At 42.6% G+C, this 25,011-nt stretch overlaps 2 protein-coding genes across 8 annotated transcripts in view; one reads left to right on the forward strand and one right to left on the reverse strand.

The window, feature by feature from the left end:
• Nucleotides 1-11,427, forward strand: part of SERAC1 (serine active site containing 1) — a 39,779-nt gene extending 28,352 nt beyond the window's left edge. For 2 of the 4 annotated variants that reach the window (XR_014581096.1, XR_014581098.1), the window contains 2 exons: nucleotides 7,822-8,030; nucleotides 8,798-11,427. The gene's annotated coding sequence lies outside the window, so the exon portion shown is untranslated. The remainder of the gene's footprint in view (nucleotides 1-7,821; nucleotides 8,031-8,797) is intronic. The other 2 variants (XR_014581097.1, XM_083827745.1) reach the window with 1 other exon arrangement.
• SYNJ2 (synaptojanin 2) overlaps nucleotides 937-25,011 on the reverse strand; it is a 64,612-nt gene continuing 40,537 nt past the window's right edge. For all 4 annotated transcript variants that reach the window (XM_083827736.1, XM_083827739.1, XM_083827738.1 and 1 more), the window contains 14 exons: nucleotides 24,074-24,214; nucleotides 21,000-21,192; nucleotides 19,221-19,379; nucleotides 18,819-18,975; nucleotides 16,665-16,782; nucleotides 14,440-14,658; nucleotides 13,171-13,249; nucleotides 11,773-11,941; nucleotides 11,239-11,388; nucleotides 8,503-8,637; nucleotides 7,326-7,438; nucleotides 6,496-6,604; nucleotides 4,933-5,135; nucleotides 937-1,794 (listed from right to left, as the gene is read on the reverse strand). In XM_083827736.1, coding sequence (XP_083683862.1) covers nucleotides 997-1,794; nucleotides 4,933-5,135; nucleotides 6,496-6,604; nucleotides 7,326-7,438; nucleotides 8,503-8,637; nucleotides 11,239-11,388; nucleotides 11,773-11,941; nucleotides 13,171-13,249; nucleotides 14,440-14,658; nucleotides 16,665-16,782; nucleotides 18,819-18,975; nucleotides 19,221-19,379; nucleotides 21,000-21,192; nucleotides 24,074-24,214 — 2,743 coding nt within the window. In that variant the 3' untranslated portion in view covers nucleotides 937-996. The remainder of the gene's footprint in view (nucleotides 1,795-4,932; nucleotides 5,136-6,495; nucleotides 6,605-7,325; nucleotides 7,439-8,502; nucleotides 8,638-11,238; nucleotides 11,389-11,772; nucleotides 11,942-13,170; nucleotides 13,250-14,439; nucleotides 14,659-16,664; nucleotides 16,783-18,818; nucleotides 18,976-19,220; nucleotides 19,380-20,999; nucleotides 21,193-24,073; nucleotides 24,215-25,011) is intronic.

The following is a 25,011-nucleotide window of genomic DNA, read 5'->3' on the forward strand; positions in this document are numbered from 1 at the left end:
CTAGGGTGTCATATTCTGAATCATGGAACACGATCACCTTTTAAACTTTTAAACAAATGCCTTTTGTTTGCAAGAACCTGCATAGAACAGATTATGCAGTCTTACACTGCGTTTTACCTGCCTCCTAGGGACACTCCCTCTACTGATGCACGGTGCACCCGAGCAACAGATCTGTTTATACGTGCTTCTGAAATTTGTCTGTAGTCATAGATGCAGTTGCCTGTTTCTAGCTCCACTTCTAGTTTGCCCCACTCACAGTCACAGCTCCTCGGGTCGACTTGGCCCTCTGCAGCGTGGCTTAAAAAAGCTGCTGAGGTTAACAGGAAGCACGTGGCAGATTCTTCCCAGGTACGGAATAAACAGACTGCATGGCTGATGTCTGGGCAACACTGCTTGTAGTTCTGCTTCCATTCTCATAGTACACACCTTCTGTTTTCAACACAGGACTGAGGTAACAGGATAAGTACTAGGGGTCGTCAAGACTGCAGTTATGTCTGGGAAGACAACGCCTAAGCCTTTCCCCAGTGGAAACTTCCTAGCAGAACACTAGCAGTGCTCCTGCTGTAAGTTATGCTGGTGTGTATTCCCCCTAGGGATGTTTGTTCCAGAATAACTATAGCGGTCTAACTAGTCAAGATAAGGGTGCTTTATTTTAGGTGACAGAAATAGGTTAATATATATTTTACAGAAAAATGTTTTTCTTAATATCTTTTTTTCCATATATCATTACATGTTCTAAAATATGACTTGTAACTGAAATAAAACATCTTAAGATGGATTAATAAAAAGAAATAACTTAGAATAAAGAACTTCTCAAACAGACTGTAGATAGTGTTAGGTTGCTCTGTACACGTCCCTCCAGGGGCAGCATCTTTGTCTTTAAACATGGCAATGAAATGTAGCACGGACAGATGGTATTTCCTTAAATATAGAGCTTTGTGCAAAAGGTTTTTATTTTGCATCATAATTATGGGGATTACATTAAGGGGACAAATTTTACAATTCTAAATTATTATTTGTGTTCGCCAAGGCGTTTTTGTTTTGCTCTAAGACAAGCAGTTTGTCGAACCCTTCTGACAGCGCACCATTGTCTTCGTCATCACTGAACGTAACCCAGTGACTGAAATCTTTTGAGCTGGGGACTTTTAAGTTTTCTGGAGTATGTGCTGAAGAAGTAGTTGATGCTGCCTGTAGGGAAAGATGGCAGGAAGAATCCAGGTCCAAAAGACTGGTGTTCTTTGCAAGGGAGCTGGTATCTGAGAGCTGGGGACACTGCCCTTCTGGTAGAGGAGCAGGACCCTGAAGGTTCGCGATCCGTTCTGTATTTGGTGCCAACTGTTTCCTTGTACTGTTTTCTGGGCTGGCAGAGAACGTAGGGGCTAAGAGGGCAGACTGCATGGGGGCAGCATGAAGGACATTGGAGTCCTGAGGCTGGGGGCAGAACCCAGGATTGTTGTTGTTGGAGTTGAACATTAACCCTCTAAGAAGCGGGCTGTCACTGCTCTGCAGAACTTGCAGGTGAAGAGCTGCAGGAGCCGACTTCTTTCTTCGTGGTGGCACCTTCGGGACAAAGGATGTGCTCTGGGGAGGCAGCGCACTGGCCTCAGCTGTGCTTGGTGAAGGGAGCTGCTTCTCACTGCTCTCCTGAGGCTTCCCAGGTTGTGCTGTTCTGGGCTTTGGGACTGGAGTAATCTTGGTCGGACTAAGAATAGCTGCGGCTTCTAGCCAGGGCTCTGTTGAGCCAAAAGGATTCTGTGCTGCCTGTTGGTCAAATTGCTCATCTGTAGACATGGCCTGAGGGGGGGAAAGGAACAAGAAGTTTGAGAACAAAAATGGTACCTTAAGCTGTGAGTCACTTTTAGCGCAAGTTTTATTTATGGCGTTACTGAGAAAAGCTGACAGTTCTGGAAGAAAAAAGCAGTACAAAGAGGAGGCTTGACAGCACAGTTTGAAACTGTACCTGCTTAGTTCTGCCTCAGCCAGCGTGCCTTGGACCAGTGTTCATTTACAGGGTGCTATGTGAGGACAAGGATCCTACAGCCTGTTCACGCCCTGTATGAAAAATAGCTCTTTCTGACCATCTCCCTTTCATGGTAGGATTTAGCTCCAGGCCAAATTGACGCAGTTCTGAGGAGTTATTTATTTGTTACATCTCCCTGCTGACTAGTATTATTTAAGCAAGAATGCACAGGGAGGGCTAAATAAATGGGGGGGGGGCATTAGCTCATGTCTGTGGGTATGTTCTGATACATAAGGTTGGAGGACAATTAGCCTAAGCTAACCCAAGAAATGCATTAATGGCCCTGTCGTGTCTCACTGATGCTAGCAACTGAAACTAAAAGTAAACTCTTCAAGTGCAATTTAGAATATATCCGCTATTTAAAAATACGAAACTGGAGCCCACATCAGACCAAGAGGGCAGGGGTTGCTTCAGATTTCTCAGTGTACTCACCGTGACTGAATGCAAACATTTTAATTCTTTATTGCTGTCCCATAGTGCTAAAGATAATGCACAGGCTTTTTAGTCAGTATTTCACGACAGGCACATCCCCTGTCATTTCTGTCTGTAATAACGCATGCTTTTGAGTGTGTGGCTGTTTGAACAGTTGAGGTGGGTTGGATAGAGGCGTTCACATACAGGACTCACATCTGAACTCACTCAGATGGAGGAATGTGTAAGTCTGATATCAGAGTCAAACTGAAATAGATAAATTCCTGCAAGAGATTTCATATAACTAACACCAAGACAGCACTTTGCAGGAGGGCCCTGGGAGCGGGTGCAAAATAAACAGGAAACAACTAGACCATTCGTTGTTATTGAATGATTAAGGAAAAAGCACACACTGGTGTCTGTTTTTTTCTTCTTTCGTGTTTTTGCTCAGTGGAGATAGCACAAACTCCATTACAGAGAAGGGGTGAATGCCTTGGCAAAGGAAGGTAGGGCAGGATTCCTAACAACTTGGAACAGAGCTTGTTGAGGTTCTGTCAGAGGAGGACTCTGAAAGGTTACATTTGTGCCTCTCTTGTACTTAAACGGCTTTCTCCATTAAATAATCATTTCAGCAGCCCTAGGAGGTGAAGAAATACAGCCATTGTAGAGACCTGACAGATTAAAAACCCATGCCTACGGGTGAGTATTTTTAAGAACTTCAAGTGTTGAGTAGAATCCAAAGTGAAATGTTGAATCCCATTATAAGGCATGTGAGAGAAGTTGGATGTCTCTGAACAGGACACAGAACTGTATACGGATCAAGAAGCTGCCACAATACCGATCAGCACACTCTTGATGTGATTAAAAGTAAACACTGATAAAGAAGGGATGAGTCTTAAATCCTGCACATCAGCTGCCTCTTGCTAATTGGGATTCGTGGCAGAACTCTAACCTGAAGATGTATGCCTCTGCTCTGCCTGTTAGTAAGGCAGCTAGACTCAGTTCTTTAATTTAATACTCAGCCAAAGAGTGCTGATACTGAAAACATCAGACATTTCTAAGCAGTTTTGTCTCTGATTTGAGCTACAGTCTTCAGATAGCAGAAATAACTCAAAAAGAAAAAAATAGAACTGTTGAGATTGACAAACAGTAATTCTTTGTATAGCAAGAAAGTCTTTCTTCCCAATTTTACTAAAAAAACTCTAGATACGTGTGATGTGAAGATGGTTCTGATGCTTCATAATCAACAGAGTAGAAACACAGGAAGAGAAAAAGCACCATGGGAGATGGCTCCCAAATGAGAGTGCCCTTCTTGGTGTACTGTCCTAGAAGTAATTTGCCTGACAAATCTGGTGGCCTTCTATGACAGGGTTACAGCTTTAGTGGATAGAGGAAGAGCAACTGACATCATCTGCCTGGACTCATGCAAAGCATTTGACACTGTCCCACATGCTATGCTTGTCTCTAAAGTGGGGAGACATGGATTTGACAGATGGACCACCCTGTGGGTAAGGAATTGGCTGGATGCTTGCACTCAAAGTTGTGGTCAACGTCTCAATGTCCAGGTGGAGATCAGTAATAAAGGGCGTTCCTTAGGAACAGGTTCTGCTCATGTGAGACCCCACCTGGAGCGCTGCGTTCAGCTCTGGGGCCCCCAGCACAAGAAGGACATGGAAGTATTAGAATGAGTCCAGAGGAGGGCCACAAAGATGATCTGAGGGCTGGAGCACCTCTCCTATGAAGGAAGGCTGAAAGAGCTGGGGTTGTTCAGCCTGAAGAGAAGGCTCCAGGGAGACCTTACAGCGGCCTTACAGTGCCTAAAGGGGGCCTGGGGGAAGCTGGGGAGGTACTCTGTCAGGGAGTGAAGCGACAGGCCATGGGGTAATGGCTTTAAACTAAAAAAGGTTAGATTTAGATCAGATGTAAGGAAGAAATTCTTTACTCAGAGGGCAGTGAGGCCCTGGCACAGGCTGCCCAGAGAAGCTGTGGATGCCCCATCCCTGGAGGTGCTCAAGGCCAGGCTGGATGGGGCTTTGGGCAGCCTGGCCTGGTGGGAGGTGTCCCTGCCCATGGCAGGGGGCTGGAACTGGGTGGGCTTTTAGGTCCCTTCCACCTGAAACCATTTGGTGAATCTATGAAATGAATGTGATGCAATCTGGAGATACAGGGGAAGTAGAGCATTGGAGACAAGCCATTTTTACATTCAGTTCCATACACTTTGACAGTGTTTAGACAAAACAGAAGAAAAGTAACAAAATCTAAGAGAAGAGACCAACAAACAGAAAAGCTGAGTAAGGAACTCAGGCTCCTTTCCTTTCTGCCTGCCTGGTATCTTGTTATGCCCTTAAAGACTGCAATACATGAAACCATTTCAGTGCCTGTTGACTAAGAACTGGGTACGCTTTAAATAACAGGGCTTCCTAAAAACTGTTCAGCAGCCTGCCCCTTTTGCCATCTTCACCCTGTGTAAGGAAGGTTGGATGCCTTTTGCTGCAACTCACATTTTCCATCTTGACTCCGGTCCTTTGCAGAGGTGCTGGCTTCTTTGTGGTTGGAACTTTAGGTGGTGGGCGATGGGGCACAAGCGCTGGTCCTGCCTGCGACCCTGGAAACGATGGTGATTTTGTGATGCTGGGGAGAGGCTCGGGTTTGGTCACCGTTTGGTTTCTAGCTGGAGCAGGCTTCGGTGCATCTTCCTGTAATCCTGAAAAGCAAAACCAGTTACTGTCTTGGCTTGATCAGAAATGTGGCATCAAGATGATTTCTTTCACAATCGTGTTTTCCAAACTGTGTGTGCCTGAAGGGAACAGTGCTCAGGCATGGAATGTCGGGTTTAGAAATAAACGGACCTTGGCGAGCCTGTCTCTAGAACGTTTACATTTGTAAACAGCAGTTAGGGAAAAATTTCCCTGTTTGAAATACTTCGTGCCAACACAGCAGTGCTGCGTCAGCCATTTGGCCCAGTGGATGGACCCTGCCTGGGGGTTCTGAAGTACTGGGCTCAAGTCCTGAGTCTCCTTTTGCCTGGGTTTCCTGATCTGGATCAAACAGATAACAGCACTGAGCACCTCTTGGAGATCACTTTGTGGAGAACTGTAAATGCTACCGCGTGGTAGAGCACAGGCAAGTGAAAGTGATGCTGACCAGGTGAGTTTCCTTATGCAAGCTGAGTGAAATGCTTAGTGTGAATTTCAGAATTAACAGGGAGTATATCTGACTTCACAGATAAAGGCACGGCACTCTCTGAGTAACAAACATCAAAATGCCTTAAAGATATTTCTAATTAAATTAGATTGTTCCAGACTGCATTAGCTGTATTTACAAACAAAAAGGGCCTTTTTTTTCTTGTAAACAGAGAGCCTTGCAAACTCACATAGCAACCTCCCATCATACTGCATTCTTTCTTTTATATGCATCAAAAAAAAAAAAGACTACTTCCAACCCTGGAGGGTATACCTACAGGGCTCGAGGTTCAGAAACGAAGCTCTACCTAGTTTCCTGTTCTAATTTGCCCTTTTATCTCTAGGGCCTAGGTACAGATCCTAATACATGAAGTAGCCTTTCAGCAGAGATAATCAAGCTATAAGTAGCACAAACTTCTATCTAGGTAACAACTACAATTCCTGTTCAAATGCGAGCAGAATCCAGGTTATTTCCCCCACAGCTGTACTTGGTCTGTAAGTTCTGCTCGGAATAGTGAGCATTCAATAAATGGAGCAGCAACTATCTTTTATGCAACTCTCAGGTAACACAAGCAGCTGAGGAAGATCCCATCTTTATCTTTCAATTTTTCAGACTGAATCTGGACATAAATAACCCAAGCTGCTCCTAGTAACGGCTTCTACAAGAAAATATACAACTCATCTAGGAAAAAAAAAAAGGCTAGCATTATCAAAACTGACAGGTAACACTAAGCACAATCTTGCAAGAACGTGTATGTCAGTGTTCAGCTGAGCTTCTGAACAGAACTAAATGCATCTGGGCTATGACAGGGGAAAGATAAATACACCTACAGACTTCTTTATTTAAAGATTTTTGGAAGTCCGTTACAAAGCTGTGCTCACCTCCTTTAGCTTCCATAAGACATCTAATAGCTTCTTCTGCTTCCTCAGCTGTGGTGGTTTTGATCTGCTTGACGTTGTAAGGTTTGCTTATCCCAGTCCGGACTTTAGGCTTTAAAAAAATACAAGAATGAGTAATCTGGAGAGAACTGTTCTTTCTGGTACACCTGTAATCTTACAGCTAAGCTTACACACCTGTAAAGTTCTGGTTTTGCCAGTGGCTATTTAACAATCTATGAACTCTATGGAAACGGTGGGGAGTCTTTTGGCAGGTATTAGGTCTTGGTTATCTGCTGAGGAGACGCGTGGATGGCTTATGACCATATCTGGTCCCTCAGCCATCCCTTGTTCAGTGTGTTAGGGTTTCCATCTAAGAAGAGAGGAGGGGGGAGGTGTTTCCACATTCAGGTCCTGGTTTCCCTGCTGAGAGGGCTGGCAGCCTTGCTGGCAATGGTGAACTTTTCCCGTATGCTAGACACTAGTGTAGCCCATCCAAAAGAGGTAAGAAAAGAATTAAAGCACAGGGCTCAAAATTCAAGTTAGCATCTGTCAGAAAGCAACATGTGAGATAAACCAAGAGTGCCCTGGTTGTGCACTGTTCTCTCTCCCTTTCTTTGGCCTTTTTAATTTTTTACAATTTAATACATTTTTTTCTGGGGTGCAGCACGTCCTGCAGTCTGGTCTGACAGCACAACGCATTCATCTTGGCCTTTCTAGCTCAGGCAAGCGATCGACTTCCTTGTATGACAGGTGGATCATGTACGTGATGCTCGGTGTCTGTGTGGATGGGGGGGAGCGGGATGATGCCACGTGGCAGCAGGGGCAGGGCTCACCGGCTGCTGAGGGGCTCCAGGTAGCAGCTTCGCCGTTGCCAAGATGGAGCAGGTGGAGTGGTTTCCTGAGGAGAGGGAACCATCCGAGGAGGACTTTTTGCCTGACGTTCCAGCTGAAAGAGGAACAAAACCGGCCTGTTAGATTCAACAGCTGGCACAACGTTGTACCTGCTATGGTGCAAACCCCATGCTCTTTGAAAGGGTTTTTGGGAAATGAAGGAGATGCTGCCACCCTCCTGCTCCTCCAGGCAACGGGCACGTTTAGGCAAGACCTTCCTGAGGGATACCAGGGACCTTGAGTCCCTCTGTCCTGGTGCCAAGAGCACAAACACTTTGATCTAAGATGAGTCATGAGCTGAAACTGTTACTGGTTTAGTGTCAGGTGAAAAAATAAAATGAGGATAGCTTGAACTGTTTCAGGAGGCAATTTCCTAGTTAGCCTTGCTTTCGTTTAACAATTCGGTTACCTCAGCTGAGCGTTAACACTGCCTTCCAGGCACAGAAGTACTGATACCAGCGAGTCTGACAGAACTTTTAAATTAAGACTGGAAAATATGTAAAGAAGAGAGGCTTTGGGGATGAAAAAAAAGCGGTGCATAGCTTGTGTTACGCAGAAGGCCGACGTGATTATGCTGATCTAGCAATCATCACTCATCCAGAAGCATCCATAAAAACAGGAGCTGTACAGCACTGATGGCCCCTCAGGTGCGTAGAGTTTTGGTAAACAGCTCCATTCTCCTTGTGCCTCACTGAACACAACAACAAGCAAGAATTGCTTGCCAGGCAGAAAAGGACAGATACTGTGCAGAACAAGAAGTTTTGTTAAAGCTTTTTAAAAGAAGACTACAATTAAGTCAGAAACAAACAAAAAACTGTAAGAAAACATAACTTTTTAAGTCATCAGGAATAAATACTGGAACTATTTTTATTGAGTGATGAGTTAGTAAGGTCACTCCATCCTCACTAAAGCACGGGGCCTTTCTCTGTGGGGCATCTGTCGTCCTAAGGACAGACTTTCCCCCATTGCTAGCTGCAGCCATAGTCAGACTGAGACTGGGAAGCGAGTGTATCCACAGCCTGACGTTTCAGAACAGTTTTACTTTCTTTGTCACCCAGCAATGGCACATAAATAACTGCTGAGTTGGGGAAAACACCCAGTTAAGAAAGTGAAACTCACCAGGAGGAGGAGGCCTCTGCGGTGGCTGAAGCGGCCGAGGCCGGTTAGGAACGGACAGGGACCTGCTTGGAGAGCGGTGGTGGCGCTCCCCACTTCGCTCCAGCTCCTGCTTCAGGTCAGCCAGGGCTGTATCATCTAGGGAAATTATAGAAAGGGTCTGTGTCAGATACTCACTGGAGGAAATGCACCAAATCTGGGTGGCTCCTTTCATACTGTTTTGCTCCCCCGAATGTCTCCCAGTCCAAGAAACATCTACCCTTTTGTCAAACATTTATTTCTCTTTCTCCTTCTCCAGCATTTATCGGCATTGCCACTGACAAGAAGACTGCCCGCCTTTGATTTCAGGGTTACTGGTCACCTCGTTACACTGCCAGCTTTTCAGAGGCAGACTTCAGCAACTGGCATCATTCAAACTGTGACGTGCAGCCACGAGAAGGCTCGTCATGGTCGGTTCCCTGCTCCTCCTTCCTGAAGACTGAAATTCCCTCTGAAGATTGGGCAGCTTTCCTTGCTCAGAACTGTTTTCATGCCAGAGAAAAACCTGCCAGAATCGCTCACTCATCACATCTCTGCTTTCCAACAATGTTTTGTAACAGGAACACCTGCCTCAATGTGACAGCCCTTGATTGCACCTTAAATGACTAGGCTATTGCCCTTTCATCCCACCTAAGCCTCTCTGACAGCTGGAGAGGAGAGGAGCAGGGATTGCTTATTCTCCCAGTTGGCTGCGCTGAGGTCTTTCAGCTCGGTTCTCTCACCTCCCTTCCCTGCCCAGCCATGCGGATACGTTCTCTAGGGCCATAAATCCACTGGGTTTAGTTTTGTCCCTGTGGTTCGGAGAGGATGGGGAAGGAATTGAGAAGCAGCAGTCCCTCATGCTTTAGGCATTTGTACAAAAATTCCCGTTTTTCAAAAAGCCATGCTCTGCAGGGAATGCTGAGCTGCCTCACAATTTCCTGCTCCCACTCAGCACCGGATGGCAGCCGCAGAGACGCAGCCTGTGATCTGCCCAACCTACCCCCTCTTCCCTCTGCATTTTCTGTACTTCTAAGCAACAGCTATGGTCTCATCAGTAGGATCCAAGGAGTCATGCAGACACCTAAAGGCACAGCTTGAAATTCTGGCAGTAACACTGAGCAAAACACAAAAAAGTCAGCCATCGCCACTCAATCCCTCCCCCCTTAAAAGACTGCTGGTTTTTGGCAGTGGCTCCCAGGAACATCAGTTTTGTGAGGCTATTCTCTGACGTCTGAAACACACACACACGCACACCACCGTGCTCCTGTCCTCGGTTTCCGTCCGTGTCTAACACCAGCTCTACAATCACCATACCTTTGATTACAAGACACTCAGGTAGAATTGGAAGCTTTATGGAGGCATCTGAAATTGCAGAGACTTTCAAGATGGATTGAATGTATCATATTTTGACTTGTGTGAGATCGTGACACCAACCTTCACCTCCTTCAAACTATACTTTACAGCCTCTATTTACTTTTTGATATCTTTGCTGGAGAAGAGTTAGCGTGGGTGAAAAGAATCACTGCAATTCTCTGTGGCATAATGAATCCTCACAGAGCAGGCCAGAGGTGCTCGGAGGGCAACTCATCCTATAACACAAAGTGATTGTTTTCACTGCATTTAATAATGACAGATCGCTCCTTGGCTCGGGGCTACGTTTCTGGGTCTGTTCCCACGTTGCACGCGGCATGTGACTTCAGGTGGGCAGGAAAGCTGTACATCACTGCGATGGCTTGGAACATCTGTCTGTGTAAACTTAGCAGTTTTATTTAATCTTTACGAACTCTACTTCTGACTCACCCTTAGAAGGTATTAAAGTTTGCACTTTTATGCCATAAAACTCACTTCTGTGAGAGTGCAGAAAGACAGCTCCTGAATCACTGGGGAAGTGTTTAATGTGTGATCCGTCCTGTCTACGCTTGGCCAGTAAAGCATGTCCTGATCGCACCCCAATGTAATAAAACGGCTGCTGTGGCTAGTTCCTGCTGCAGTTTATATCAGTATTCTCTTCACAGCATTAACTTCTCTTTACCAAGTAATTGCGTAGTAATATGCAAACAAGCCAGGTGACCAGACAAAAAGGGCAACACATTTGCAAAGCACTAAAAGAATGAATATACCTGCAGTGTGAACCTTGACTTCTTCAGAAATAAAATAGAAGTATAGGAGTAATTTTAGGCTTCTTTTGAAGTCAGTTTGAACAAAACTTCCTGGACAGTCCAGCTTACTCCAGACTGCACTGCCACATCTATTGCTTAAAGGGTAAGCAATACCCTTTATGTATACAGGCAAAGCCCATCACCAAATCAACAGCAATCCTTTCGTTTGATTTTGCTCTGTCCCTCACCAATGAGAAAATAAAGTACAGATGATTTTGTATTTTATGCCCTGGTGCTGTACAACAGCACCAAATGGATAAAAAGACTTAATTTCTCATGACTTTAAATGGAAACCAGCATTTCTAAGCATTACTACTTTGCCCTGGGCTGAAGAGAAGGAGAATCTAAGCTTTATTATTTGTATTGTTCTTGTTGCCTGAGGGCCTCAGTTACAGTCACAAACTTGATAGGGGTTGAGCACTGTACAGATATGTATCAAAAAGATGATCATTATCTTTGAAGGACCTACAATCAAAATATAAATGAACAGGGAATACAGACAAGAGGAGAACAAACAACAAACATTCAGGTCTTACTTTAAGGAATGTACATAATTTACCTTTGTACAGCTGTGGGTTTTGTCCAGATTTGTTTGAAAAAGCTGCGGATGCAAAGTGTCCAGAGCCATCAGGCAAATCTGCTGAGTCTGCTTCTAACTGTTGACACAAAGCATCATCTAAGTAATCATCTTCATCCTCCACTATATCACCTGAATTAAAACATAAAATACACAGATTTAATGAGCAAATACATTCTCCGTCTCTCCTTATTATCAATGAATTAATTTAATATACAGGTTGGGCAAGCTCTTTTTGTAACCTGCACTTCACTACATTTTGTTTCTACACAGACAACAGTACCACACGTAGGATTTGCTAACATAGTTTCTAACACTAAATTGTTAGGATAATCCTAGCAATAGTTCTCTGCCCAGGCACAGTGCTAAGGCACGGCTTTAGTTACAATCTTCTTTTTAAGAAGTGTGGTTTTATTGCAAACGAAGATACTGATTGCACTCATACTGTACCTGCTCTGTGCAATCAAAGTCAGCGAAGCAATTTCTCCCAGCTTAGCTTAGAAACCTGCTTCTCACCTTCTGAGTCATAGTCCAAACTTGAGAAGTCAAAATTTTCCTCCAGAAGACAGGAGTTTGCTGTGGGGGACATGGGGACAATGCTGTCCCGTTTTCGAGCAATTTCCTCCTGAAGTCCCTTTAGCCAGTCCTTGGTCTTGGGTCGGATCTTCACTGTTCTGCCTCTGACCTAAAACAAACAAAATTGTTTCCCCTTTGCCAAGTGATTTCACACAATAAGTACACCTGAACAAAATAAGCAAGTGCTGACAGAAACTGATATAACTAAAGCTTCATCTCAGAAGATAAACGAAAAGGAAGCACACTTCCTACCCCAATAACCAAGTTTTCAGACTGTAACAATACTCTTGAAAGAAAATTAGCTTCACAGCTCAAAAGCTGTGCTGCTGCATTTGGGAATTACTTGAGAAATAGGTGAAACATCAGCTATCATCAAAATGATACTGTGATAGTAATAATGGTGTGGGAGGGTTCCATTTTTGAGTCAGTAACTTTAAAACAGGTAGAAACTTGCTACCTGCTGCAATCTGTAAGGAGAGTCTCTCCTCAGAAATCCCAAATATGATGGTTTGTGTATATGTAAAGTATATTATTGAACAGATTAAGATTGCAGCTGCTTATGTGAGTTGCTTCATGACATTTTGGGGTAAAGTGTATCCAAAACAGCAGCTTTGGCAGCCACATTCATTTGGAAAGTTCCTGCCTCTGGTTCTGAGTCTCTTGACACATTGCACACATACAACTGTGTTTGATTTTGTGCTATAAATTAATTGATTAAACGAGCCCAATTCAAAGATGAAACTCCAAATATGAAAGAAGAACAAAGGGTTGAATCCATTACTTCAGTGTTAAGTTTACAATGCAGCCCCACACACAGTCAGCATGAATGAGGGGGTTGATGAAGCGTAGTGTCTGTGTGTGGGAAGGAAGAGCAGGGGCCGAAAAGGTAAACACTTACAGCTAGTGCTGAGTTTACCGTGGAGGGCAATGAATCACGTTGTTCCAGCTTGGTAGAAGTTTATTTCGTACACTTAAGAGAAACAAAAATCTCTAAACAATAATCAGGAGGATGCTTTGGCAACAGTATCAAGTCACATAACCTCTAGAGAACTGCTTCAAGTGCCAAAACAATGACCAAGCCCATGTATTCTGCAGCGTTATCGCAGGCCAGTTCCTAAGCACTGCTTGGGAGCTCCGAGAAAAGTGACTTCCTGCCCTCCTGAAATAAATATTTCATTAAAAGCCTCAGCAGCTGCGAGAGCTAAGGACTTTGTAAGCACTACACTTCTTCAAAATAACGTCACTTGATTTAGCTAGAAACTTAACTATCTCATTCTAAGTAACCACTTCTGAGAAATCTGGTAGGAAATTACGATGATAGGTTTGAGGTGGTCTTACCTTGACACCATCTATATCCATAACACGAAGTGCTGACTGGCTGTCCTCAAACGTCACCAGCATTTGACCTCCACTGATCCTAGTAAAAAAAAAAAAAAAAAAAAAGGCAGAGGAGAGAAAACAGCGCATTTCACTTCACAAGTGAATAAAAAGCCTTAAGTGCAACCACAGTACAGCTATTTTATTTGGTTTTCATTGTGGTTTTACTCACAATTTTTCAAGGAGGAGCAAGTGACCTCCAAGTGAATTCCAGCTGAGCCCTTCCTCTTCCCCCACCCTCTCCTGTGTGACCCCAGCATCATGCCCTTAACTAGGCTGTCCCTGAAGCAGCAGTACTAACATCTCAGCAGATATTAATAGGGTATCTAGTCTGCTAACCATACTCCCTCTGTACTACCTTCCTTGGCTCTGCATCTCTCTCACTTCAGAGAGCATGCAGTGTCCCCAAGGATTAGTATCCAATCAAGCTGTCAAGCAATTTAAAACAAAAACAGGAACTAAAGCATCTTCTTTTCTTGCTCCATTCCTTCACAAGCAAGGTGGTGCTGCTGTTCCTGCAGGGCTGCTTTTGGACCCTCAACTTGTATTTGGTACTTCATAATACCTGATGGTCATCATTTTTCTCTGTCAGTAAGTGGGTTAAATAAAACATAACTTTCTGGTCTTGTTTTCCAGGTCACCTTTCAGATCTTGCCCAGTTTTGCCTGTGTTTCTCAATAATGGAAGTCTCATAACTATGCTGGAGCCCTGTACAGAATCAACCAGACTAAATTGAACTGCTCTCTGCGGTGTTCTGCAGAAGGATCAGGCATCCTCCATACACTTCAAAAACAACCCAAAACAAGCAAAACAACCCTCAGAAGAAATGAGAGCCAGCCAGGAAATCCTAGTGAGTGTGAAAGAGTGCTGGAAGACAGCAGACCTCCTCAGGGGAAGTGAAGCAAGGCCAGCAGAAGCAATGCCCGTAAATGAGGCCTGAGTCTAAAGGTGATGACTCACATGAAAGCCTCTGCTTTGTGGTGCTGTACTGAATAAAGTTCTCTTTCATTTAGACAGGAATGCTGGTAGACCCTTTCTTTAACGGGCTGACGAGAGGTAAAAGATACTCAAAACATGTGTATATAAATTTCTAATGAAGAATTCAACCTGCAGTAAAGGAATTCCACGTACTACTTCCTAATACAACATAAATTCTGTCGGGACAAAAAGGGAATTGCTAGTCTGTGTTTCTGAATGATGATGATATGCCATCTCAGATCCCAGATTTACCTGACCAGAACAATAGTGCCATAATCCTCAAACATTTGCATGAGCTCTGTACGCAAGTCCTCAGGAAAATCATTTTTCTCTTCTGGTGTTGGTGACAGCAGATTTACCACTACTGTGGCATCCAGCGGTCCCTGGAAAGATGACACTTCCTGGAAAACACTCTCACGAGCAGCTTGATTAACTTCCTGAACTTCCACTTCTACAATAGCTAACACAGGCCTACGTGAAACAAAGGAAAAATGCTTATTTAAAATTAACATAACCCAATAGGAAATGCTTATATAACATTAAAAACAATGTTAAACAGTAGGACATGCAAGAATTTGGTTGTGTGAAGGACAAACATATCAACTCTATGTATCTGTGCTCATTTTTAACTCCACAATGTCAAAGTTCATTACAAATATTTAATTAAGCCTGGTATACCTCAGAAAGAAGTGATTATTATTTATCTTCTACACAGAAAGAGAGGCAGAACAAATTACTTAAGGCCTCACAGCAAGAAAGCACTGCAGCTGGCAATATAGCCCAGAAGTTTGGAGTCTGATGGACTGTTTCATTTTTCCTGTAGTGGAAAACCATGCCTTGAGTAGATTAATTATATTCACCAGTCCTGCATAAGCTGAGTGTAACAGTAAGGACACACCACAGACAAATTCAAGTAACAATTGTGTGTAGCACTTCTGGCTAACCGCTAGACAAAAAATACCAGGATACTTCGCTCATTCTTAGACAGATGTTTCCCAAAGCACCTACAGAATAGGATGGCAATACATTATTTTCTGCTAGACATGGCCACATAAAGATGTCTGTCTTCCAAAACCTAAGGACAAAATTCTCTATGTGTATAATGTGGTAGTAGAGTAGAGTAGAGTAGAGTAGAGCAGAGCAGTTGGAAGGGACCTTCAAAGATCGAGTCCAACTGCCTGACCACTTCAGGGCTAACCAGAAGTTAAAGCAGATTATTGAGGGCATCATCCAAATGCCTCTTGAGTACTGACAGGCATGGGGCATCAGCCACCTCGGTAGGAAGCCTGTTCCAGTGTTTGACAACCCACACTGTAAAGAAATTTTCCCTTATATCTAGTCTGAACCTCCTCTGGCTCAGCTTTTCACCATTCACTATAAAAAAAAAAAAAAGCATATAGGAAAGTTAGCTATTTCTACAAACACAGTGAATCATAATGCATTTCCATATGTCACAAAGATATAGCTAAGATATAGCTAAGCCTTTTTCTTCCAGCACAAACCTTGGGAAAACAAACCTGCTGACTGTAATTAAAAAGCACTTTTTGCGGTCAAGTTTGCTGAAATAGAAAACCAGCGTACGAGAGCTGTGTTTCACAGATTGCATCCTCAGGGTCCTATATAATGAGTGCGGCAGTTCCACTGTGCTTTGCCGAACACAGCAATGTCAAAGCCTTGACACAGAGAAATTGATTGCAAGAGGCATGTTCTTTCATTGCTGGAGGAATACAGAACAGTCCTCGCATGCAAGAGCGCCATGAGGAGCACAGAACCAGTTACGGTGGGTCACCGAGCGCTGCTGGGAGGAACAATATCATAGTACTTCCAGAGGGCTAGAAGGGCTGCGACAAAGATTATTCTGAACACAAGGGCACTTTCAGGGTGTATTTATTAGAGAATTTGTTTCACAGAAGTGAAGCAGTAGCAAGCTTACCAAAGAAAGGTCATTCATATCCCTAAAGAGAAGCTAATGAGATACGGACCAGCCAGAGGCACTGGTCTTTGTTTTCACCTCCTTCTGCAATCTCCATTTCTAAGGGAAGACCAGAAGCTTAACACTATTACTATGAAGAGGTCACACCTGGCCCTATGTACACGGCTTACACCTCTTCAGGCCACACTGGCCCACCACCCTCTCCTCCCACAGCAAGCTGAGTGGGAGTCCATGAAAGCAGCCTGGTTTGGTATTGGAGCTTTCCAAAAGCAAGCAACAGAAAGCCCTCAATTTTCTATCCCTGTTGCTGCAACTTATCCAACCCTTGCTGAGATTACAGTGCAGCAGAAACAAATGCAGAACCACAGATACTCTCCACCATGGTAAAAAAAAAAAAAAAAAAAAAATCCAAACAAACAGAACAGTGAACAGATAATAAGCATGGAGTGCATGTTAGAATCAGACTCCATCCCTCACTCTGAGTCAATTGAGTATGACACATTCGAGCCTTGTGGCACTTCTGATTATTTGCTTAGGACTTTACCTGTGGTCAGATGCTTGTAGCTCCGCTCTCCCATAGTACATCAAGGCTCCAGGGGTCCAAGTGTGCCTGACTTTAGTTTCTGCATTCAGATCACTGTCTAGAAGATTGATCTCTCCAGCTGTGCAGCACAAAACATAATTTCAAACCCACTTAAAGCTGTTTTTACTAACAGTGAAGAGAGATTTTATTAAGAAATACTTCGTATACCCTAGCAGTGGGAGGTGTTTGTTTTTTTTTTTTTTCACCAATTGTTCCAGTGTGTGCCATTCAAAGAGGAGCTTGTATCCCAAAAGATTTAGAAATTAGGAAATAGAAAGCAAAATACAGAAAGGACAGGGAGTGCAAAAGAGACAGGTGATCACTAGATTAAGCTACCTGCAAAATGGTAATCTGAATGTCCCTCAGTCAATTACCTGCACAATTGGGGTTGACCAAAGGTCGTATTAGTATTTTTCCTCCTGGCCCCTTACTGAGCATGGAAACAGACACGGTACTTGTGAAATACACTGCATACCTGAATAGTACGCAGGGAGTGAAGAGAAAAGGAAAAAGCAACCTCATGCAAATCCAGACTAAAAATACTTTCTTTGTAAGGCACTAAGGTGACAGAAAATGCTCCAGACATTATGCTGCAGTGAGGTATTACATTGCTGTCAATAACAATAAAAGGTTTTAGGTTACTGTTTGGGCTAATGGATAACTATATTTCTTGCCTGCAGAGCTGAAAATGAGTTAACATGGAATATGGCATTTCTCCCTAATCACTCACATTGGGGCTGCACTTTCCTTTTAGAAAGCAAGCAGTCCTCTAGCCTATAGCTAAAAAGAAAAAGAAAAAAAAAAAAGAATGGGAAAAGAATTGGAGGTGAGAGGCAAAATAGCTTTGCCACCAGCAGAAAGGAGAACTCTGGTGACAAACTGGTTAGAAAACCCTAGCAGGGCTGGGCAGAGGGGCGAACAGCCATATCCCCACATGAGCTGGCTGTGGGAGGCCTATGAGCTCCAAAGCGAGGAACCTGCCTCCACTCCTACACAGAGTGGGCTCTTGCAGACCAGCTAGATGGGTCCCACATTCTGCGTGCATGCCATTCACTGAAGTCCTCCCAGGGACTAGTCTTGCCATGCAAAATAAATAACAAGCTTTGAAAATGCTGAAGGGTTTTCCTTCTCCTAAAATAAGGACAGCCAGCACAAGAGGGATGTTCACTTAATGTCTTAACTTCATTATGTCTTCTTACACCTCTATAAATTGTTTAAGCTCCTTGTTTTACTTTATTTTGATTTCCTTAAATAAGTGTGAATAACTCGGTATCATACCAACATGTCTTCTCCATTTTCCTTTGTAGTTTTTACACTTAATTAGAAGTACTCATGGTATGACTTCGATTACAGGCAGTAGCTCCCTGACTTGTGAAAAAAAAATCACATCTGCAGGCACAAACCAAATTACTTCTCCAGTGATAACACTTTTAATATGAAGTTGTGCAGACTTTATAAACTCTTGGACACAGATGTACCTACAGACTGAGAGAACAGTTATGAAAACTGTCCCTGGACACACAAAGAAATACTTTCTCACCTTGCTATTGTATCTTCTGAATAACAAATGAAAATTGTATATGTTAAGTCTGTTGTGCTGGCCACAAATGATCTCCAAGTACTTTCTAAGCACTAATTAATGAAATCTCCCCCCACTCCAGAAACTAGCAGAAATGTTCCTAGGAGTTACCAAGGCACAAGAAGTTACAGAAAAGTGCTTACACAACTACTGAGGACAAGACAAACTATGAATCTAGCCTTTATAGCATAGAAACTTTATGTGGAGTAATAGTTCTGTTGAAAAGCAACACAATAATTTCTAGATTGCCACAGCTAGGTTGTTTTCAGTTCCTCAGCTAGCTCCTACCACCTTTTCAATCTGTATCATGAAGTCTTTGTTCACACACTCAAGAATAAAGGGCTCTCTATCTCTGCAAGTTATTCCAAATAAGCTGAAATAACATCTTTAGTAAAGCCACTGCAATTTGACTAGGCCTAGGAGACACATGTAAAGATAGCTCTCGAAGCCCAGAATTCACAAACTCCCCCTTCCTTACACGGCTTCTGGATGAAAATTGAAACAATTTCCAAATAAGGAAAAAAGACCCTACACACCTGTTTTTTCAAAAGGCAGTTTCTTTCTCCACCAAAGAACTCGGTCAGTCCAGGCTGGGGTTCTGCACTTATCACTTGTATCGTAAGCCTCTGAGCCAACGTCATATTTATATGTTGGTCCAAAATTAATAGTCCCTTCATGGAAGTCTTTAAAAATCTATGAAAAGAAATACCATCTCTTTGATTAAGTTATAGATGAGGTAGGTGCCATTGTGATCTATCAATTTTCTCGTGAACAGGCAACATTCTGACTTTTAAACAAATTACTACATTCACGTACTACACACAAATGTCTGAAAACGTGTCTCTCTCTTTCTCTCATGGAATTAGAACAAGCCAACATGAAGGTATTCAAAAAGATGGTAACTTTAAAGCATAAGCAAATGAGACACGCTGCCTTACTTTTCCACTGGATTTTTGCTGTTGCAGTTGATCAAATTCCAGAAGTGTTTTCCAATCTTGACGTTTGAGAAAATAAAAGACTTCCTCGTATGTTAGATCAATGCGATAGTTAAAATCGCCACACCAGAAGACATAGTCGTGTGAGAACACATTCCGTCCCTAGTTTACAGTTACAGAATATGGTTAATGTTAAATCACATTCAAGAAAACAACTTTTAAAGTGAAATGTACAACTCGGTCTCTCTGGATTACTACATACTGAAACACATACTTACCACATTCTACTTATTAAAATTCATCTCAGAAAGGACTAGTTACTTCACTGTCTTTTGCATCCCACTGAGATGAATTTTGTAAACAATTCAGTTTACAGATTCTGCCCCCTCTTTTCTGAAGGTATGTCTAAACTGGGACTTCAGTTTTAAATTCACAGTTTAGCTATCATGTATATACATTAAAAATCTGTTTTCCTAGCACATTTCACATATATATATTTACTTATTCTAAATAAAACACAAAATGTGCTTGCTACATGTACCAAGGCACATTAAGCAACAAAGATCTTGATTAAGAACAAACTCCAAATTTGATCTTAGGTGCACATGCCATAGTTTTGAAAATGTACTAAAATAAAATATCAATAAAAATTCACTCCAGTCCTAAGTTTACCATCCTATTTTCTATTCAGTCATTTTCTTTCAATCTATAAACCTCTTAAAACCCAGGGATTCATAAAGGAAACGTTTCAGAGCTGTAGCTGTCATAGCACTAGAGGGCACTCTTTATACGTATTATACACACGAGGTACATTTAGCTACTGCAAGGGTAGAGGACATAAAATAGTTAATGAGGTATTACAAGGAAAAACTACTATAAGCACAACTTTATGATCATATAGAACAGATATTCTATGCAGGACTTCCAAACTGTCAGTATTGTTTCTTACACAAAACACAACTAATTAATATGCTGCATGTGCCAACTCTCTAAACCTTGCAAACCACAGGGAGTTAAAATTTTATGCTTTGCAACCTAAATGCCCTTTTCTGCTGACTATCCAGAACACACAAACTGGTCTTTTCCCTCCCTGGTTTAGGACCTTTCCCAGGGGATCTGGAAAAGAAAACTGTGGAAATTAGAGCAACCAACATTAAGGGAGGCAAAGAAGCACTATTACCATATCCCATGGGTTAATTGCTGGCCTGAGGAGATAAGTGTGAAATAAAACACTAGAGTGATCGATTTGACACCATTCACAGGAAAAATTATTCATACAGACCAATAGTGTCTACTTGCCACACTGAGAAATGCCAGAAGTTCCTTGAAAGTGACACATTCCAGAGGACAAAATGAAGAGAACAGAATGTACCCCTCTCGCTGACCAAGAACTGATACACCATACCCAAGCAGGAGCAGCTGAAGCACTGCTGTACTGAGCTGCACGGATGGTCTGTTAGGAACCCCCGCTAACTAGTGCCAGCAAGAGCTACCAATACCAGGCTCTCTGGCTCTACCACCAGTCACCTAGATGTCATCCATCAGGCCTTACAGATTTGTCAGTTAAGCCTCACTGTCCTGAAAGATCAACTTGAAAACTCTCCAAAGGCCAGGACTTTCCAAGCAGTGCAGCACCTGTATTTTCTGAAAGGTGTACAACTTTTGTAAAGCGAGTGCTATGTTGGGTGCTAAGACAGCAAAGACATCATAAGACCAACGTTCACAATGTAAGGATACAGCCTTTACCTCCCATGTTTTCAGCATATGTACACTTTCTCTTACCATTGGGAAGCTGAGTTTCTGCGTGATTTCTTTATAGTCGTCATTCCTCTCCTTCACCTGAGTCTGCCCAGCAGTTAAGTGACTGCATATAAAGCAGAAACTGGTACTATAGAACTGAAAACGAATGCTCACAGCCCCTTTATTTCCAGCCTTTCCTCCCATTCCTGTCTTCACAGTGTCTATTGCCACATCCCTGTATAAAAAAGAGAGGGGGAGAGAGAGAGAGAGAGAGAAGAGAGGAGAGTAAATGGCTGCAGGGACAAACATTCAATTAACTTTTACTACAACAGAAAGTTAAAGCCTGCTTACAGTGCCATGTCCCTTCCCTCCATAAACTGATACCTGAACAGAAAGCGCGCTGTTGTTTGGCACAACTTTCGGACTGTGACGTTTCTTAATGTTCACATACTTAAGTTTCAAATGAAGTATAATTTAACAGCCTAGAAATAAAACTTCTTGAAATTATATTACCCAACCCTCTTGTCCTTCCAAACATTACAGCAAAACATTATTTCTGAAATAGTGGGTTGGAACTTCTGCAGGATATACATTTCAAGTTTATCTTCATCAGGATCTTAGTGACATTAACTAATTTTGCCATTACATTCCCCTTTACAGTTTTGACCACATGGGAATCCATTTTCAGACAGTTAACAATTCAGCTGGTGTAACTATGTGTTGGAACCCAACTTTACAGCTGGCGCCAGATTTTTCAGTCAATTGAAAAGCAACAGATCATAACCCATAATTTGTTAAATCAGATACAATAAAATCAGTGATTATTGGATACAACTGTTTATACCTAACTCCTAAGATGAGTTCTGTTTTGATGACAAATTGCTTAGGTCTTCCATGTTGCTAATTACATGCTGCTTCACTGTCATGATTAGCATACACTTAGACTCTTTACTGAAGAAAGGTGACTTGCTTGGCAAAGCAGGCCACCTGCTTGTAGGATAATTTCTCTCAGACAGACAGCCTACTTGAAGAATAAACCATGCCTGTCTGATCAGATAAGCAAATGATGAGATCACTGCTGCAAATCAACCCCAGCACTGTGTATATGTCCTTCCCATTGAGAAAATTTTACTTTCCAGATAGAAGTCAAGTAGCTCTAGACTAGAGTACTACTGGCTTTAAGCAAGGGTCAGGGGGAAGAACACTAAGTCATTGCTGGCAGGCACTGATGATTGAATGATTCAAGATGTTACAGGCTCTCTTTATGTCTCTCTTCATATTTTCATCTTTCTTTTTCCCCCATCTTCTGTATCTCTTTTCCCTGTCTTTTCTACCCTCCTGCCCCTTTTTCCTCTTTATTTTCCCGTCTTTCCTGACTGCAGAAAACCACCAGAAGGGTGGTGCCTCAGGGAGGCAAAAGAGGACCATGAAGGTTTTCTATGAAAAGTTGGGTTTCAAGTGCTCTGAAAGAAGCAGGTGTTCAGTCTTTTCACTCTGAGGAGGTCTTCCTTCCTGCTGCCTGCCTATCCAACTGCTGACTGATATTTATCTTACTTCCATTCATGGCAAAGGTTATGTTGAGATAACCCACTGTACATTCACCTGCTTGTATTTCCTCAGTCCTTTCAGTGCTGTATAAACTTCTACCATTCTCTCATTTTATTTCTCTACTCTCCCACTTCTGTCTGAACCTCTTCAATCTCTGTAAGTACAGAAGCTTTTTGTTTGCACTTCTGATCATTCTTGTTTTCCTTTTCTGGACATGGAAAAAGCTACAGAACCATACAGGTTAGGTTTGATTACACTCAAATAACATGTGAGTGTAATATGTATAATATGTACATTATGAGTGTATTAGTGTATTTATGTAATTATGAGTGTAATAATGTGTAACATGCACACAAGCATTAAATAACAAAACTCAGTTGCTACAATCAAACTCTTCCCTTTTTCTCTCAGTTTCAAAGAGCTACATCCAATTCCTATCATCTTGACAGCTGCAGGGGAACCACTGTGCTATTCTGCTTCTGATTTTGATCTCCATTTAAACCATGCACTTCCTAGTGGATTATTCAGATTTCTGGTGAGCCAGGTTACATACTGGCAGAAACACTCCTCCTCTGGACTGTATCAACAAAATAATTCATTTTTAAAATCACACTGAAGAAAGATTACTGTGAATGCAGCCATGCAAGACCGTTAGGTTTACCAGGATGGCATTACCCTACCTAGCCTACAGCAAGAACTTGCTGTTGCACAAGCTCTGCACTGATCTTCTCCGTAGATATGAGATCAGTGGGAAGAGAGGGCATCTCTTGAAATTTTAATCACAAAATGCAGTGCTTCTAATGTGGAATGGAAAGCACTGTTTAGATCACTCTAGACTGTAGGACAGATAGATGCCTTAGGATAGATCTAGCTAATTACTCATTTCCTACCAACTCTCAGTTAGTGAATAATTCTTGCCCATGGCAAAGACATTTTATGCACAAATCACTGTGGCTTGGTACTCTTTACCTTTCCTCTTTAATAAAAATTAGAATCTTCTAGGGGCAAGAGGAGTTTGGTCAGGCTCCAGGGACATCAGTTCTAGCAAGCTGAGGACAACCATCTCTGCACCCTCCTAACTAGGCACATAGTTCTGTTTCATGTGAACTCTGGTAGAGACAAACACTTGAAGGGCTCTTGTAGCTCTCAATTCTGTAACATGTCAGTGGGCAAAATTAGCTCTCTCCCTTCACCCTCTCTTTCTACCTTTTCCATCATTCTTTTCAAGTCTGGAAGCAGACCTCTTTCTGCACAGAAACAATAAGGAGAGGGCTAGAAAGTAAAACCTTGCTCTTCAGGCAGAGACAGGCACATGCCTTCACTTGATGCTCAAAACACTCTTGGACTTACTGGGTCAGGTCATTCTTTTTCCAAAGAAGACAGTAAACCCTAAGTGCACACCTAAAGCATGCCCGACCAAACACGCTACCTGGAAACAAGTCTCTCCCACACTGGAAGTCAGGTCTGTACAATTCCCGTCAAGCTGAAAAATCACTCCTGCCCTCTTAGGCCAAACTCCAATAGCAGACATTACTGAAGATGCAAACTTCATTAATTATTTTTATTACCTGATGAAGGGGACATGAAAGGGCCGTACGAAGATGAAAAGACAAACACCAACAAGTTGTGCTGATGTCAGCTGAATGTAACGATGAGTCCTGGAAATTGCTTTTTGAAGCTGTTCTCCCCACATCTTTCTATTCGTTGTACTGGAACAAACAAAAAATCATTTAATGGAATCAAAAGAAACCACATACAATCAATGAAATGAGCAGATTAACTGTGCTTCAGGTTTACAGACAACCCATTAGGCTCTACACATGCTGCCTCCAGAAGTGGAAGTGCTGCAGGATGCATGTCAGAGACAGCTTGTGAGCCAGCCCAGACAAGCAGGGTCAGTGAGCCAAGGCACAGGCAGAAATACAGCTATCCCACTTCTGGACATGAGATGGGATTTTGTCAGCTATGTTAAGGAATGATCCATGCTGTAAGCTGACTGTAGTAATTATTAAAAAAACAAACAAACAAACAAACAAACAAACCATGTCAAATCTCATGACTTGTAAGATTTCTTGTGCTCAGTAAAGAGACCTCTGGATCTTCTCTGACTTGAAGGTGACTGGTTCTCCTCAAAGGAGTTAGCTATCAACTGTTCTCAGCTGAAGCCTTGTGCATCTACCTCCTGTTTTTCAGACCTAGCCTTTTCTCATCTCCAGAGTCAACTGATACATGCAGGTACACTGACAGCTCAGTTGTCCTGCTAAACACTACTGTAAATAGTCATGCCTAAAAAAGACAACTGGTCAGCCTAATGAATCAGCGTGGGAAATACCATTTTCAGGATCTACCCCAACTCCTCCTTCAGAATTGAAGGGACTCTCATGGATCACAACCTACTGTATACGCTGACATGCTAAGCTCAGACTTTGCCTTTAACTCCTTGAGCAATAATTTTCACAAATATGACTAGCCACAGGGACATTTTGTTCCTTTTTAGAATTCCCAC

Source organism: Anser anser (genome assembly GCF_964211835.1).
Source record: "Anser anser genome assembly, chromosome: 3".
Classification (NCBI taxonomy): Eukaryota; Metazoa; Chordata; class Aves; order Anseriformes; family Anatidae; genus Anser; species Anser anser.